The sequence below is a fragment of the Pygoscelis adeliae genome, unplaced genomic scaffold (genome assembly GCF_000699105.1).
Source record: "Pygoscelis adeliae isolate BGI_AS28 unplaced genomic scaffold, ASM69910v1 Scaffold175, whole genome shotgun sequence".
In the NCBI taxonomy this organism is placed as follows: domain Eukaryota; kingdom Metazoa; phylum Chordata; class Aves; order Sphenisciformes; family Spheniscidae; genus Pygoscelis; species Pygoscelis adeliae.
Window position 1 is genome coordinate 4,203,112 of NW_008824941.1, and position 16,119 is coordinate 4,219,230.

A 16,119-nucleotide genomic window follows, 5' to 3' on the forward strand; every position below is an offset into this window, starting at 1 on the left:
TGATGGGAAGGAGTGAATGAATTCCTTGTTTTGCTTTGCTTGTGTGTGCTGCTTTGGCTTTACCTGTTAAACTGTCTTTATCTCAACCCATGAATTTTCTCACTTTTACTCTTCTGATTCTCTCCCCCCATCCCACTGTGAGGGGAGTGAGCAAGCGGCTGCGTGGGGCTGAGCTGCCTGCTGGTGTTAAACCGTAACACCAAGGAAGCGGTCATGGCCCCAAGCCTGTCGGTGTTCAAGAAGCGTTTGGACGATGCTCTTAGATAGGTGGTTAAACTTTTAGGTTGCTTACTGAAAACCAGCACTGAGTTGTTGTAATGACTCAATGGAAGCCTCAAATAAGGAGTGACTACTTATTTAAAGAAAATTAACTCGAGCATATTCTGAAAGAATACTATTCTTTAAAATGCATTAGGGAATTTCCACAGAATAGATAATAATAGTTACTACTGAAAAAGTCTGGAAGGCTTGTGATACCTGTTTGTAATTAAAGAGGTAAGAAAAGAGAAGGTGGTTTTGACAGTTCAATGCATTTGTTTTCTATATGCTTTTAAGGGCTTTTTCTTTCAAGTGTCTTGGGATTTTTTTTATTTTGCTTTGTTTTGCTTTTTCTCCACTCACACAGAGTAGAAATGGAGAAGGTTTTGATATCTTGCCCTGTGGTGTATTTGAAGAACTTTCAATAGTGACTCAAGCAAACTTAATAGTCTCAAACTAGAGAATAAAACTAGAATAAAAATCCTTCCAAAAGAAATATCCTGAGGATATTTCTGGTTATTTAGTATGTTCTTTCTCCAAAGTCCCATCTACGTTACATGTTTGAGTTACCTTATTATAAATCATTTCGTCTGACTGATACAATAAATGGGTAGACTGTAATATTTATGTACTACTTTGTTTCTACTGCCTGTTCCTTTTTTCCTTTCTTGGGCTGAAAAATGAATTTATTTTAAATGGGAGGGAGCAAAGAATATTACAATAGATTTCCAGAATGCAGATGTACACACCTATGCAAAAAAAAAAGAAAAAAAAAAAAGGTGGTTGGTATGATAAAATTAGAGGAGAGAATGGAGAGAACAGAGGACAGATGATGATGGAATAGTCGTTTAATCTGAACAAAGATTTCAACTTTTTTTTTGCTTCAAATACATTAGAACTACTCATTATATGTCTGCTATTCAAATATAAATGATAAGGTGATTATGGAACACAGATGCTGTCAGTTACAGAAATGCAGATGGATTGTCCTGCTTACCTGATTATTCTTTCCCATTCAGTATATAGCCTCCTGCTGGAATCAAGATGGGGATCCAGTGGAGCTTCTGAAGATTGCAGATAAAGTCTCTCGGTTCAGACAGTGCCTTAAAGAAAATCCCACATTTCTTCAGGAAAAAGTTAAAACATATTTTAAGGTAGGAAAACTTAATGGAAAAATATCTGCAGTATTAATTTTTAAATCACAATGTTGTATTTAAAATTAAACTGAAGGCTAATTTTTTTATAACCATACTGCCTATTTTTAGGTGTGGATGAACAGCAGCACTTTTGAGTGAAGCATGTTAATTTTAAATGATTGAAGTGAAAACTTTTCAAAATGGGAAAAATTGTCTCGTTGGACATTTGGAAACACACATACTAGAACATTGATAAAATGCTAATGTTTTACTGAACTGTGATGCCTGACGCTATAGAATGGCATGTGGGTGTTTCCTAATGAGAAGCTCAGATGTGAACAGAGAATTATAGACCTAGTTATGTGTTCCTTAGTATTGGCATAGCAAGGTGTATCTCTTCTTCATTGGAAAGGCTTTGATTATAAGTAAGATTGTTCTGGTGCTCCTCAAGTTCACTGAACTGCTGTCTGAATTTTGCTGTCAGTGCTAATTGCTTTCTCCTCTTTTTTTCTTGTTTTCCTCTCTGTACGTTCCATTGGAGTTCTTGAAGAATTAAAAACAGTAAAGGCATTATAACATTGAATAGTTCTGAAGCTCTGAATTAGCTAATGCCAGAAAGAAAGAATCCAGTGATAGCAGTGCAAAGTGTTCTTTGGGGTTTGGGGGGTTTTTTTGGTGTTTGTTTTGTTGGTGGGTTTTTGGTTTTGTTTGGGTGGGTTTTTTCCCCGTCAAATTGTTCAAGTTGTTCTGAAGGGCAGATCTATTATAGGTAACTGCCAATCTGATTTAATAGTGTGTAAATGCTGGTTCTCATATACTCAAAGGCAACCAGAGACAGTGGCATCAATTGAAATCTGTTTCCCTAAAGGCATTATTAGTGTCTGGAAGTAGTAGGGAGCTGTGAAGGTTTTGGCTTTTGCAGGGAAGAAATACAGGTGCAGTATTTTTGAGAATGCCCTTTACTATGCAGTTCTGCTGAGGGGGCTAAGACAAAAACATGACTCAGTAGGAAGTAATGAGGATAGTTGGATGTTTTTATATCATAAGATTATGCACTTTTGTATGTTGTGCCTGGAGATTAATAAAGCAGGGAAAGCTAGGAGCAAGGGAGAGAATGCTGTTTATCCTGTCCGTTTTACTATGCCTGGATAATTCTGCATTTCCCTCTTCAGCTCTGTGTCAATCAGGTTTCTGTAGTTTTGCTATATAAGCATGGGGGAATAAACTCATAAAACAGAATCCGATTACATTGTCCCAAATTATTGGCAGTGTCTGTCAGTGACAGATGTTGCTGTTTGACTCCTACTTTGAAATGGTCAATTTTTGAGGTCACTATCTTTTGAATAGCCTCCCAATATTATTTATATAATGGAAGCTGCTTGAGTAATTTCGTTATTAAAATTCCACAGTCCAGTATAAACAAAGAGAAATTCAACAGCAGTTGTGACACTTGCGTAATACGTGGAGTTCTCTGGCAGCAAGACTGATGTAAAGCATTTCTGAGCAGGATAAGGCACGCACATTTTGTAACGTATGGGATCTCTGTGCATTCAAGCTTGGGCAGGTTGAAAGAGGTGTTCAATGAAACCCTCCTGCATTTAACCAGATTCCCCATCTTAGAACATTCTCCAGATAAAACTTGCGGCATGCTGCTCTATAGCGTTATGTACAGTTGTTTAACCTTGATTTAATTAAACTAATGAGTAGTGTGTGCTGCTAAGGCATTGTGACTCTACTAAAATTTCATAGAAGGTTGTTCATGCTTGTTCTTGTGGTAAGCTGCCTCTCTTCCCCACCCTTGTAGGAGACTGCTTTATATGAAATGAAGAGTTTAAATTGCCTGTTTGTGATACTTTTGATAATATGCAAGCCAAATGATGCACAGACTGTTTTTTATCTACTGTTGATGAAGCAATAATCTGAGGCAAAACAGGAGGAAGTTGCTCTCATAATTAATAATGCTTTGTTTTGGGATATATTTCTGCAGGATAATCCACATAGATTGACTCTGTCAATGAGTCCAGAGGAAGACTACCATGATAAACAAGCAAAAATGGAAGCAGAAAAGCTGGGAAAAAAGGTCAATGCTCTTTCTGAAGAAGAAAAAACCCAAATCTTTACAAAAGGTTAACATGCTTTTTCATATTTTTATTTCAGTAACTGCTTAAAAACACAGCCAGTGTTTTAGCTGGTGTTCTGCAGAATATCTTAAATTCTCAGGCACTCTCCAGCATTTGCTCTGAAAGAGATAATTTTTTTTGTTGGAAGTTTGTGTATATGTGTTATGGGGCTATGCAGTGTAGTGTTTACACTGCAATGTATGATTAGTATATTCCATTAGTTTAACACTCAAAAATAGAAGGATCAATGTCTCGAGGAGGGCGGAAGAAAGGAAACTGTTTTAAAATATTGATCTGCTTATTCTTTCCGATGTTAACGTGCACTAAGTACAAGATGGATTCCACTGTTTTCCTTGAAGCTGTTTATTTTTGAGCATGAGGTCTGCTCCGTGCTCCTGTAAAACTTGTATTTTGTAATTTTATTTCTTATCTTTTCTACTTAAAAAGCCAAGTAAAAAAATAATGTTGAGTTTAACTTATTCTGGGCAATAACTTAAACTTGGAAACCCTGGGTAGTCATCTAAATTTGTGAAAACAGCGATCTAGTCACAGAAATCCTCCAAAAAAGTGATGTTAATCTTCTGAAGCTTTGGTACTAGGCGGGGAATAAGGGAGTGGAAAATCAGATGAGGCTTTCTACTTACGAAGGTAAATTGGAGAGTACTTAGAGATGACCAGCTAGAATCTGAGACAAGCTGAAATGTGAAATTAAACACAACAATTTAGCTGCATCAGTGTACTGATAGAGCGCTTGAGTAAGAATGGGGGGGAATGGGTTGGAAAGAAGCTTCTTACCTGCAAGGTCTGGGTTGCCTGGGTTGGTGGTCGCAGAGCTGGGTGACAGGACAGGCTGGCAGATGCCACTTTGTCAGGGTTTAAATTGCATGTTAAGGGGGATTGGAAAGAGAATTTACAAAGATACAGTGTTCTGTTTGCTGCTGCGATGTGATAATCTGCAGAATTTGTTTCAGTAAAATATTTGAAAGAACTGTTGGTAGAAAATGCTAAACTTCAGACTCTTGTGTTTTTCTGGTCTGCGTCACCTCAGTAGGTTTTAACAGCACTTTCAGTAAAAGCTGAAAATGACAAACTGGTATTCTGCTCTCCTTACTAGGTTTGGAATTAATTGCTCTTCAAAGCAAACCTCAGGATACGTCTTGTCTCCCAGCTCTAAAAGTGTCCGACATTGAGCCCAAAATCCCATTCACTGTGCTGGAGACAACACTCGCAGGTTGGTGTAACCACTGTTTTGTCCTCAAGAGAGCGACATTATTGGATTGTTATCTAGCTGCTTGCCCAGCTGTTGCTCTTTTTTGCTCTTTACGAAGCACGTGTACTCTCTGTTTGTTGTCCATAGTTACGGTCCTTTTCCTCTAGTCCACCATCTGCCATCTCTGAGGTAAACAGTTTGCAGCGGATTTGCAGACGCTTCTCGCCATCGCCTCTGAGGGGCAATGCAGGGCTGTTCTCAGCTCGAACCAGCCGCCCGCCCTTCCCAGGGCTCTGGCAGTAGCGCTCCTGATGCGACCTACCTGCTGCCTGCTTACTCACTGCCTGCCCTGCCCTGCAGTCAGAGGAGTCTCCAGGTGGCATGCTCCACTGCTCTTGAGCAATCTCGCCACTTTCCAAAGACTTATCCAGGGTGCAGCACTCCTGGCAGCTTGTGCAGAGAGCCTTCCTTACTGCTTTCCCTTCCTACCTAGTTTTTACAGAACACGATATACAGGAGCCATAGGAGAAAAAAAAAATTGTCATCCTTCGTAACTTCAATGCAAGTTTCTCCTGGCTTTGCCAGTGGCTACCCCATGGATTGATAGGAAACAAGAAATTGTATATCTCAATTTTGTTACAGTTCTGTCAAAATCTTGCAGGTAATACTGCTCTGTGGTATATTTCTAACAGACACTTCCCTGCAAAAATTGCCAGCTAGTGCAAGTACTGTACAGTTTTGATACTAAAATGACCTGGTTTTATGAAAATTCTAATGTGTATATTCTAATATCCTAGCCTAGAAGAGAGTGTACAGTGCAGGAACCCGCTTTCATCAACTTTTGAGGTGATGAAGGCAAAAAATAAGGGAGAAAAACTTCTTGAGGAGTTCAGAAACAAATTACCATTCCTTTATTTGAAAGTTACCTCTAAAATGTGGTCTCTGTCAACAGAATTCTCTCATCAAATTGTCCAGGTATCCATTACCTTACCGCAGACAGAAACAACAAAAGCCCTTCAGTCCAGCATTCAGTGCAATGTGCAAAGTTTAAACAACAAGTGGCTCTGAAGTGCCAACAGAAAACAACTCTTAATATGAAGTGCTTGTAAGAAATTGTTTTGCTTTTATGTTTTTATAGTAGGAAGCTGTTGGTTGTTCTTTACTTTTGTTTTTTTTTTATCCCTAGCTGATGAAATTCCTGTCCAGTACTGTGCTCAGCCAACCAATGGGGTGGTTTATTTCAGAGCTGTTTCCAGCCTGAACACTCTTCCCGAGGAGCTCAAACCATATGTGCCGCTCTTCTGCAATGTCATTACAAAGTAAGAGGTTTACTTTCTTAGAAGCTAAAGCAATAAGATGTAATACAGGTTCCTGAAATAATATTGCTTTTAATAACTTCAGCAACTGTTCTTATTATAGAAGGGAAGTGCTGGTAAGGTGGTGTCCTGCAGAAACAGTGGTCTTCCCTCTTCCCCACAGAGTTGCCAACTCCTTTCCGTTTCTCCATCAGTCTCTGCATTGCCTTGTTCCCCAGCACCAACACAAGCATTCCCCGAACAGATTGGAAAATTGATATAAATGAAAAATAGCCTGGCAGAAATTAAAGTTTTCACTTGGATAGATTTTTGGTTTAATTTCACCGTGTGGTCGCCGGAACACTGACGCCATCATAGGGGAAGGAGTGGCACAGGGCAGAACAAGTCACTTGGGCTGGGAGGAATCTATTCTTTTTATTGGTGGTAACAGCTTATGTGGTGTTATTACTGTAGTTCCATATGGATGTTGGTAGGAAGCCTATACGTAAAGCACACTTTTTAATACACCATTTTGAATTAACAGGATGCTTTAATTGGAAAGCTTGGTGTATTAGTTTTTTCTTTCATAAGGTGTGAAGTATTATGTTTGCTTGCTAAATGCCCCAAATTGTTTAGTTGCTAAATTAGTATTGGCCTAAACAGTCTCCTTTGCAAATGGCATATGGATCCTGATTTTGGCATACACTGAAAATGGAAATCAATCTCTCTTGTTTTTCGCAGGATGGGATGTGGAGCCCTTGATTACAGGGAACAAGCCCAGAAAATAGAGTTAAAAACAGGTGGGATGTCTGTCAGCCCACATATCATTCCAGATGATTCACACCTGGATGTGTATGAACAGGTAAATTAATCATAAACTTCAAGACCTTACACTTGCAATAACAGCTCTGTAGTTAAGGGGCAGTCAGGGCTTCCAGGTAGAGGGTCAGCTAATGTAGATTGAAAACTTGCTGTATAAAGGACTTGTGGCTTTTTGTGTAAGATACAAATTTCACAATTACAGTAACTTAGTATTTTGTTTTAAGGGGAGTGCTTGATGTGGTTATCTGTTTTAAGGCGGTGCTTCACTAGCATCTGTCACCATGTTTTTGAGTGCTGCAAAAACTTTTGGAAGCAGAGGGTAGAGGACAGAAGGGTGTAATGTTATACATAGAGATTGCTGTTAACGTGCGTATGTCACTGTTAATGTGGTTCAGAAACAGGGAATGTTTGCAAGATCGTTAGATCTTAGCATTGGGCGTAACAGTCCCAGCAATATCCTCTTAAGATTTTTTTCAGACTTGCAGGGCTCTGCTGCTGTGGTTTGCTCCCCATGGATCCTGGAGTTGAGTTAGGGAGACTCCTTTGCAGAAGGGCGCACCCCCAGAACAGTTTTATTTGTACTTATGTGAAAAATAAGAAATTCTGTTTCTGAGCTGCTACTTACTGTTGAGAGGAGGAATCGACAGGCTTGCTTTGTGTGAAGAGCAATCATGTTTCATGTCTGCTCTGATTTTAGTAGCACAGCCTGCATTAATGTGGTTTTGTGATGTGTTGCATTTGGTTGGCATCATTGCATCACTTTCATAAAAAGTTATTCTGCATTTCTCAGGCCATTGCTTTGGTTGTCTTGTGTGAAGGGTTTTTTTTTGTTTTGTTTTTCTTTTTTTCCTTCAGGGTGTGCTCTTTTCATCTCTATGCTTGGATAGAAATCTGCCAGACATGATGCATTTATGGAGTGAAATATTTAACAAGTACAGTACACTGGGTTTCGTTTGTTTGTTTGTGTTTTTGCATGTGTTTTGGGGTTCTGTTTTTCCTTCTTCCTCCAACCATTCTGTTCTTAAAGATCCTACTTTGGGATTTCTTTTTATAACTGTATCTTTGAATGGCTCACAGTTTCTAAACCTCAGTATGTCATCATTTGCATGACTATATAGTGGATTAAATGGAGAGCCAACAGTCTAAGAGCTCTTTGTTGAACTTGGGATGATGAATGATTCAGTGTTATAAATTCCATTGGTGTGCTTTTGCATGAGACCTAGAGACCTGCTTCTACTCTTTTTCAGCCCCCGGTTTGAGGAGGAAGAACATTTCAGAGTGCTGGTTAAGAAGACTGCCCAGGAGCTATCAAATGGGATTCCAGATTGTGGGCATTTATATGCCTCTATTAGAGCCAGCAAAAACCTTACACCTTCTGGAGAACTGCAAGAAATGTTCAGTGGGATGGATCAGGTGAAAAGTTAATGGCATCCTTCAGTGAGGCCCAAATCCTCGATTTTGGAATTACAGTGCTCGTTTTTGCTGATTCTTTCTATTGGCTTAATCTGTAGTCTTTCTGCCTTCCCTTCCCACACAGGTGAAGCTAATGAAGAGAATAGCAGAAATGTCCGATATTAAACCAATACTACGCAAACTACCACGCATTAAGAAGTATTTATTAAATAGTGACAACATCAGGTGAGTTCTGCCTAAAAAGAAAAGGGGCATTTTGGTTAACAAGAGGCCATGGCTGTGAATGGGCATTTCTCAATGCGCTTCATGGAGTACTGGGGTTTTGTGAGATGGGAGGTCTGTGGAAAAACTGCAAAAATATTATTAAATTCTCCTTGCTTAAAAAGTGGTAGCTATGGCCTATTTTGTTCATTTTTAACAGGTATGAGAAACTTAGAGCAAATTTCATATGTAACTCTTGTTCCAAAAGTGTGTAAATGGCCTGTGGGATTTTACAGAAATACTCAAAACTCTGCCCTTTCCTCCCCCGCTGCTTAAAGGTGCCCAGGAGACAAATACTGATTATATTGTATTGTAACAGTAGAATGCAGTTTGGTTTGGATTTTTTTTTTCTCCTAAAAGGAAAATAGCGACATTCTGAAAGCTGCTTTATGGGTATATTGGAAAAAGTAAGAGGGCATTTAAAGGTGTTTAGTGTCAGACGCATTAGTTCCAAAAATAAGTCCATTTGAAGTGAAGTAAGTTGCAAAGTCTTATTTTGCAAAGCATGAAATGATGAATAAAATTATGGAAATATCTATACTGTTCAAAACCATGGTAGGTCTGCCTGTAAAGGGAGAATACAGAGGACGTTAGTTTTGTTGTGAGACACCTGCGTTTTGCAAAACTGATGTAGTTCTGTCCTGTGCACAGAAGTGGTTTGACAGCTACTGCTAAAGTTTAGGTCCGAAGGTGTTTTGGGGCAAGGAAAAGAAAACCGATTGGACTGTGACTTTTTTTTTTTTTGGTATATCAAATGCTGGATTAAGAATATTTTTCTTTTTTCTGTGATAATGATTATCAGTGACTGCAGATCTAACATTCTGATGATTTAATAGAAAATATTTAGGAAGACAAAGTGGTACAAATTATAAAGGACTGTCCAAAACCACAAAAACATATTTAAAAACTTGATATGTACTTTTAACAGATGTTCAGTGAATGCAGCACCTCAACAGATATCAGAAGCATCTAAAGAAGTAGAGAAATTTATAAAGGGCATAGCTAGAAGTAAAAAAGAGAGAAAACCTGTTCGTCCCCATGTGATTGAGGTAAGAAGTTACTTCATTTGTGACTAGGGCATCAAACACAGTTGGATTTGATCTTGTGTAAAGCCCACTGTGCAATCAGGAGAAGATCGTTTGAACTCAGATACAGTGTCCATACGAAGATGTCTGAAGAAATTTGCAAGAGTCAGCTCTGTGGTAAGCTGCTCTGTGTTTTGCCACAGAGGCTGTCTTCCCCTCAATAAAATAGACAATTGTAATCCTGTAGATCAGCTGTCAAGCCCTTACCCTGAGGTTACTGCTTTCGCGTGGGATGTGGAAAAAGAAAATCTTTCTTTCTCTGTTGCATAAAACTAATTTCTTTTTTAGCTGAGCTTTTCTTGAAATGTTGGCCAAAAGGAAATAGGGCATGACGTGCAGTTCCTCAGTTGCGTAGGAATTAGTTTTGTTATCTGGATGTTCAGGACATTTGGCATGAAATGTGCTTGGCTCAATAGAGTTGACAAAGGATCTGCTCTGTCAATATGCAGATCTGTCTTACTTTCTGACAAGACTGAAATAAGCTCCCAGTTCCCTACCCACGAGAGAAATGATAGTCTGAAACTTTCTGGGCCTCGTTTAATCTCTGTCTCGGTGTCTTTCAGTGCCAAATTAGGAAAGGAAAGGAAATTTATTTGGCATTTGCTTAGAAGTTCAGATATAAAGAAGTAATCGAGTAGCTTGCTTAAGTTTGTGAAGACATGGTCTGATGGTGGTTTCAAAGAGGTTTGAAGGGTAGGGGTTGCATTTGTAGTATTATTAGTCTAAATTGTTGAATCATCTTTTAATATGAGGGCTGGGTCTCTTGTAGAAATCTTCAGAAGTCAAACCTGTGGGAAGCGAAATGCTTAGTCGTTTGCAGATCACAAGGAAGCTAGTTAATGTAAGTACATTATTGGTTGGGGATATTGGTATTAGAGGGCTGTGACTGATACTAACGGTCCATCTTAAGCTCTTACAGATGCTCTTACTATTTAGAAGCACACCACTGAAACATAATGTGCCCTTCAGTTCCACCCTCTGACTGGATTGTTTCTTTAAACTAGCCATCAAACTCCTTCATCCTTCTATGTAATCCTTTTTGGTTCTGGTGTGAAGGTCATTTAGCTAACTTCATACCCATGTGTGCAGGCAAAAACCTGCTAGTGCTGTGTCTTGTAAGCGACACTTATTTTATTTTTATCCTGGTTTCAGAACGAGACTTGTGTGGTGTCACTGCCAGTTAGCCCCTTCCTTTTCTTCCTCTCCTCCCTAAATGATTCTGAATGTGAATGACACCTGACAGAAGAGCATCAGTGACAATTAAGTAAAAATTAAAATCTGTATTTGGCTACAGGAGAGAAAAATAGCTTAGCGTACCCTGAGCTCTCCTTTGAGAAGAAGGCAGGGAGAGCTCAGCCCATGGGTTTGCTTGCTGACCAGTCATGTATACGCTGCTGTGCTTGGCCCAGCCAGCTAGAGATGCGTGAGGGGCTGGGAAGCAGGTCTTTGAAGTGAAGAAAGGCTTGGGAGTATTGAAATGGGGTCATAAAAGCTACTGGAGGTGTGTAAGGCTCTGATCATGCTTAAGTAAGCACACAAGCAGCTGTATGTGTGAAAGAGGCAAAGAAGTGAGTGCTGCAGAGGCCTGGAGCCACGAAGAGGACTGGAAGTTTTGAAGTGGGGGTGTAAGGAAGAATCGAGTTTATTGCAGGGGATGTTTGAGCAGAAATTCATATGGCTGCTGCTGCTGCTCATAAATAGTTTGCATTTTTTTTTGTGGGTTTCAGTTTCTGAATCTGGTTTCAATATCTAAAATTGAGGAGACAGACTGAAATATGATGTGGTGACCATGCACTTCTGTGGACATAGAAGTGGAGAGATACGAACGCTTGGTTCAGTCAAAGTAAAGACGTGGCAGGGGAAGCATGCCAAACAAAACTCTTCGGTAATAATACAAGGCCTGCACAATTGAGAAGCCAGCGTGCAAGGATGGGTAGCTGATGTACAGTATCCGTGTACTTTAGTTTCCCAAGGCAATTCTGTGTACTGGGTTGCTAATATGGGCACAAGCAAAATGTCAGCGATGGCAGTGTAGGTCAAGTGGCAGCTTTAGCATTTGTGTGTCTGTATGTTTGGCAGACTTTCATAGTTTGCAAAAAAGCCACAGTTCTCAAATGGATAAATTGTCTCATCTATGCTAACTGTGACAATAATGCATTTTTCTCTTAGGATCCTACTTTCAAACCATGCCAGATGAAGACCCATTTTGTACTTCCCTTCCCAGTGAACTATATTGGGGAATGCATTCGAACAGTTCCCTACGCAGCTGCAGACTACGCAAGGTGGGAAACAGAATCAGCAGGGAGCTTCTATATATGTTGCATAGCACAAAACAAAATGGAAAGTGAGGCTGACCACAGAAAATGGAGTCTCGATAGAAAATGCTTTGCAGTGCATTTGTCACAAATTCTTTATGGAGCAACCTCTGGATGGCTAGGTCCAGAAATGCCCTGTTTTAGTAAATGCTGAGGCTAAGTAACGAGGGGCTACTATCCCCTAACTTCCGAATAAACAGCCCTGCCTACTTGGATGTCTTGAGTTGACAATCCTGTTGCAGGTAACAAAGTTTAGGAGGCTGCCCTCGTATTTCATTGAAGTGAAATAAATGGAAATAATCAAGGAATGTTCCAAAGCAGTGCCACTCTTACAATGTTGTCACATTATTCAGCTATTATTAAATATTGAGTATTGTTGTCGTTACTGTTGTAGCTTACAAGAAGCAATGCATTGCAAACGGGGATCTTTGTGAACTTTAGAGGAAGTTGCGAATATTACTGTTGTCCAATTCGTTTAACATCTTTGCTGTTGATATTTCTCTCATTACAGCCTTCGAATTCTTGCACGGTTGATGACAGCTAAATTCCTACATAGAGAAATCAGAGAGAAAGGAGGGGCGTATGGTGGAGGTGCTAAACTTAGTCACAATGGCATATTCACTTTCTACTCCTACAGGTAACAGTAGGTTCATTCTTTCCTGTTCATGTCTGAGGGGACCGCTGGCTGCACTTACGTGTATCTTTTTTTGACTTAGTTGTAGCTCTCTTTCAAAATCAAGTGAAATAAAAAGAATGTTGAATCACAAGCAAGTGATTCAGTGCTGATGATGTTCACATTAGTTGCTTCAGGTATATCAGTTTCGTTGATAAATCCCTTCTTGCTTTCTCTGGCGTCTGTCCTTGGGAAAGCCTAACAGCTCTGCTGGTAGCAACCGTTGTTGAGTCTCTGCATTTAGACGTTTACTGTCTCGACACCAGATCTATGTAAAACTGGCTTTCACTTGTTTCTTCCTGGGTTGGGGAGGCCCTAAAAGAGGGAATTCGAGACTGTTCCAAATTTAAGACCAGAAGTAGAATGATGTTGTTCCCTAAGGTCCTGAGTTTGAAAATATGCAGCTTCCTTTGGTGACTGGCTGGAATCATCAGAGATTCAGCGGAAAGCATTGCTGGTGATGAGCTAGAATTGCTTTTTTTCTTTTCTTTTCCTCTTTTTTTGCCAGTCAAGAACAGTTACCTTGCGTTGGTGTTACCGAAGCACTTTTGGATGAAATTTGAACTGGAGCTATTAAAGACTAGTTTTAATCCCCTCTAAAAATGTCATGTGGCTAGAGTCCTGGCTTAAATCGTTTCCCTAGACCAAAGGCAGCCTAGCACAGTACTTGGTCGGGATTCCTAGCTAAAACTTGCAGCAGCCTTGCCTCTCTGTGAAACTTCAACATGGTAGGACTTGTCCTGGTTAGTATTTCAGTAGTTGTTAACCTGTTGCACCTGTTCTACAGAGAGCAGGAACAGGTGTAGCAGGAAACACAACTTAGAGAAGATACGGCGTATCATAAATACTGCTGTTGTTGGTATCAATGGCAGTTGTGCGTACGAAGCTGTTGCAGCAAATTGGTAGCCCGTTGTAAACAGTGCTGGTTTACCATCTTTTTAAATACTAGTTCTCTGCACACTGCCTTGGAACTACTTTTAGGCAACTGAACTTGCTGCATTTGTGTATCTAAAATTCAAAATATGCCTGGTTTGTAACACTTCTTTCTTCTGAAAAAAAACCCCAAAACCTCTTTTTGTAAGCAAAAAGGAAGTTTATCATTTGGTTTAATCCCCTTGTATGTATGTGTGATGCATAGTAAACTATGAATGAAACGAGAACAAAGCAATTACGGTGTTTCATTTTGGAAGACTAAAGTAATTAATTTTACTTTCTTTTTTTTTTTTCTTCTTCTAAGAGACAGTAATTCGTTAGCCACCTTGAAAACATTTGAAAAAGCAGTCGAATGGGCCAAATCCGGAGAATTCACACAACAAGATATCGATGAAGCTAAGCTAGCGGTATTTGCTGCTGTAGATGCACCAATAGCTCCTTCAGATAAAGGTATAGTCTCACCAGCCTCCCAGCGCTGCCAATATTTTTTTTTTATTTGAGTTTAAAGGGAAGAAAGTAGTTAGTTTGCTGAACTGTATCATATGATAAAATTTGTACTTGGCAGATATAAGACAATTGCAGTTTCAATGAAGCAGTCAATTCCTGTTGCTCCCTTTCAGAAATACCACACGCGTTCAGTCTCTACTGAAGTTCGCATATTCGCGCTGCTCCTTGATGTCAGGTGAATACAGCTAGGAGATGGAGGTAGACCAAAGGAACCATTTTAGGCTTGGAAAGGGCATTAAGTGCAAGCAAATAAAAGGAAATACTGGTCTTCTGATTCAAAGAAAGTTGAAGGATTATTTTCCTGACACAAGCGTGCATATTGACTATGAACATCACTAACCTTTTGTGCATACTTTTTTCGAAGAAGTTAAAGCATCAAGTCCCTCTGCTATGGTGGAGGGTGTTATCTTCTTTACATACCTGCATACTTAGGATGGCTTGGTCGTATCTTTGTATCTCTTCAGTTTGCTCACACATTGCTTTGCTTTCCTTGCTTTTCCCTCCCTCCCCCATTCTCAGCTTAATTTCAGTCCAAAACTTGCTAAGTTAGAATATGTTCCTGTCTTATACATAAAGGAATTATAAGGTTAAAATTTGCATTATTTTAATATGTACTTGTATTAACACTAACTTATTAAACAAGAAAACTTAAAATGAAGCTGACTTTCAGCTGACAGAACTTGGTTTTGGTCTGGGCAACTGAAAAAAAAAAAGTAATCCATTTTAGGTGCATATGAGTGAAATGCACGCATATTTGACCGTTGGTATTTGTGAGAGTAATGATTTCCATTCTTCGATATTTGAACACGCATCTTAACGGACCTGTGGCATATTTAGTGAAACACTGAATAGAAGAACATTGTTCAGTAGGCCTGGAAGCCGTTGCAGAGAGAAATACCTATCCCTTCACACTACTGTTACATTGGTCGTTGGGCCCTGCATGAGGACTTGAGCTGCCTTAGCTAACTTGGAAGTCAGCCCTGCTTTGGGCAGGAGGTTGGAGGACTAGCTAACAGACGTCCTCCCAAGCCACTTTTTTTCCCCCCTAAGACTATTTGCATGTAAAAAGCTTTTCTATGATTATTTTGGAGTTCTCTGGTAGTTCATGGACCTATAATACTAATTTTAATATTAACATTAAAATAGTGTGGGCAAGTATTCCAACAAAAGCAGTAAAGCATTTGTACGTAGATTTCTGTGTGGAGTACAAAAAGGTGATCGAACCTGTGTCTTGCACATATACTACAACTGATGGCAAGTTTTAAGAGCTTGTTGTTATAAACGACAACAAAGATAGAAGCTTCATGAAATGCAGTTTGGCTAAAACATTGTTAGAAAGTACTGAGACTCTTTAGAATGAATCCTGTTGGGGTGTTTTAGGTTTTCTGGACCACCATTACGTTTAGATTTTTTGACAAACTCAATCGGTTGCGAGAATAGAATATGATTTTTTTTTTTCCCCCCTAAATAGGAAACTCTTACTACCTCAGAAAATTAATTTACATAGTTCTAACCTTTGGTATTTGATTTACAGTTAGATGTTGTCTCAAAACAATGGCCTAATGGTGGTCTCTGTTGTTCCCTTCCAGCACATGTATCTATGTCTTAGTTTGCACTCGTTCATGCGCTTAGTTGTAACTGAGATTCCAGTACAGCAATGCAACCAAAACAACCACCAAACCCAAAACAATGGTTTTGTTTTCTTTTTTTCCTAGGAATGGATCATTTCTTATATGGGATTTCAGATGAAATGAAGCAGTCGCACAGAGAACAACTTTTTTCTGTCAACAGCGATAACCTGGTTGATGTATCAAACAAGTAAGTCTGTACTCAACTTTGGAAAATGTTTACTTGAAAAATAGAACAAAAACCTAATTTGAAGAAGAAAACAGTTTGTGAAAGTTGTCATAATAAAATTCTTGGATTTCTTCCCTGGCCTTTCGTACTTCCACTACTTGCTTTTGTAACCTAGAGAGAGAGATGTTAATTATATCCTGCTTATTGCATTTTAGCAGATGTAACTTCCTCCTACATTCTGAGTTTGTGGGAGATTGTTTTACTTTTGAAGGGTCCAGAAACTGTCTGGGTAAA

General features: G+C 39.3%; 1 protein-coding gene across 1 annotated transcript in view; it reads left to right on the forward strand.

Moving 5' to 3' along the window:
• PITRM1 (pitrilysin metallopeptidase 1) overlaps positions 1-16,119 on the forward strand; it is a gene marked incomplete at its 5' end in the record, with an annotated part of 29,528 nt that overhangs the window by 12,604 nt on the left and 805 nt on the right. The window contains 14 exons of the mRNA XM_009325559.1: positions 1,278-1,412; positions 3,382-3,520; positions 4,629-4,745; positions 5,911-6,043; positions 6,761-6,881; positions 7,697-7,773; positions 8,089-8,254; positions 8,379-8,479; positions 9,444-9,564; positions 10,370-10,441; positions 11,770-11,882; positions 12,427-12,552; positions 13,826-13,971; positions 15,744-15,846. Of these exons, the coding sequence (XP_009323834.1) occupies positions 1,278-1,412; positions 3,382-3,520; positions 4,629-4,745; positions 5,911-6,043; positions 6,761-6,881; positions 7,697-7,773; positions 8,089-8,254; positions 8,379-8,479; positions 9,444-9,564; positions 10,370-10,441; positions 11,770-11,882; positions 12,427-12,552; positions 13,826-13,971; positions 15,744-15,846 (1,670 nt within the window). The remainder of the gene's footprint in view (positions 1-1,277; positions 1,413-3,381; positions 3,521-4,628; positions 4,746-5,910; positions 6,044-6,760; positions 6,882-7,696; positions 7,774-8,088; positions 8,255-8,378; positions 8,480-9,443; positions 9,565-10,369; positions 10,442-11,769; positions 11,883-12,426; positions 12,553-13,825; positions 13,972-15,743; positions 15,847-16,119) is intronic.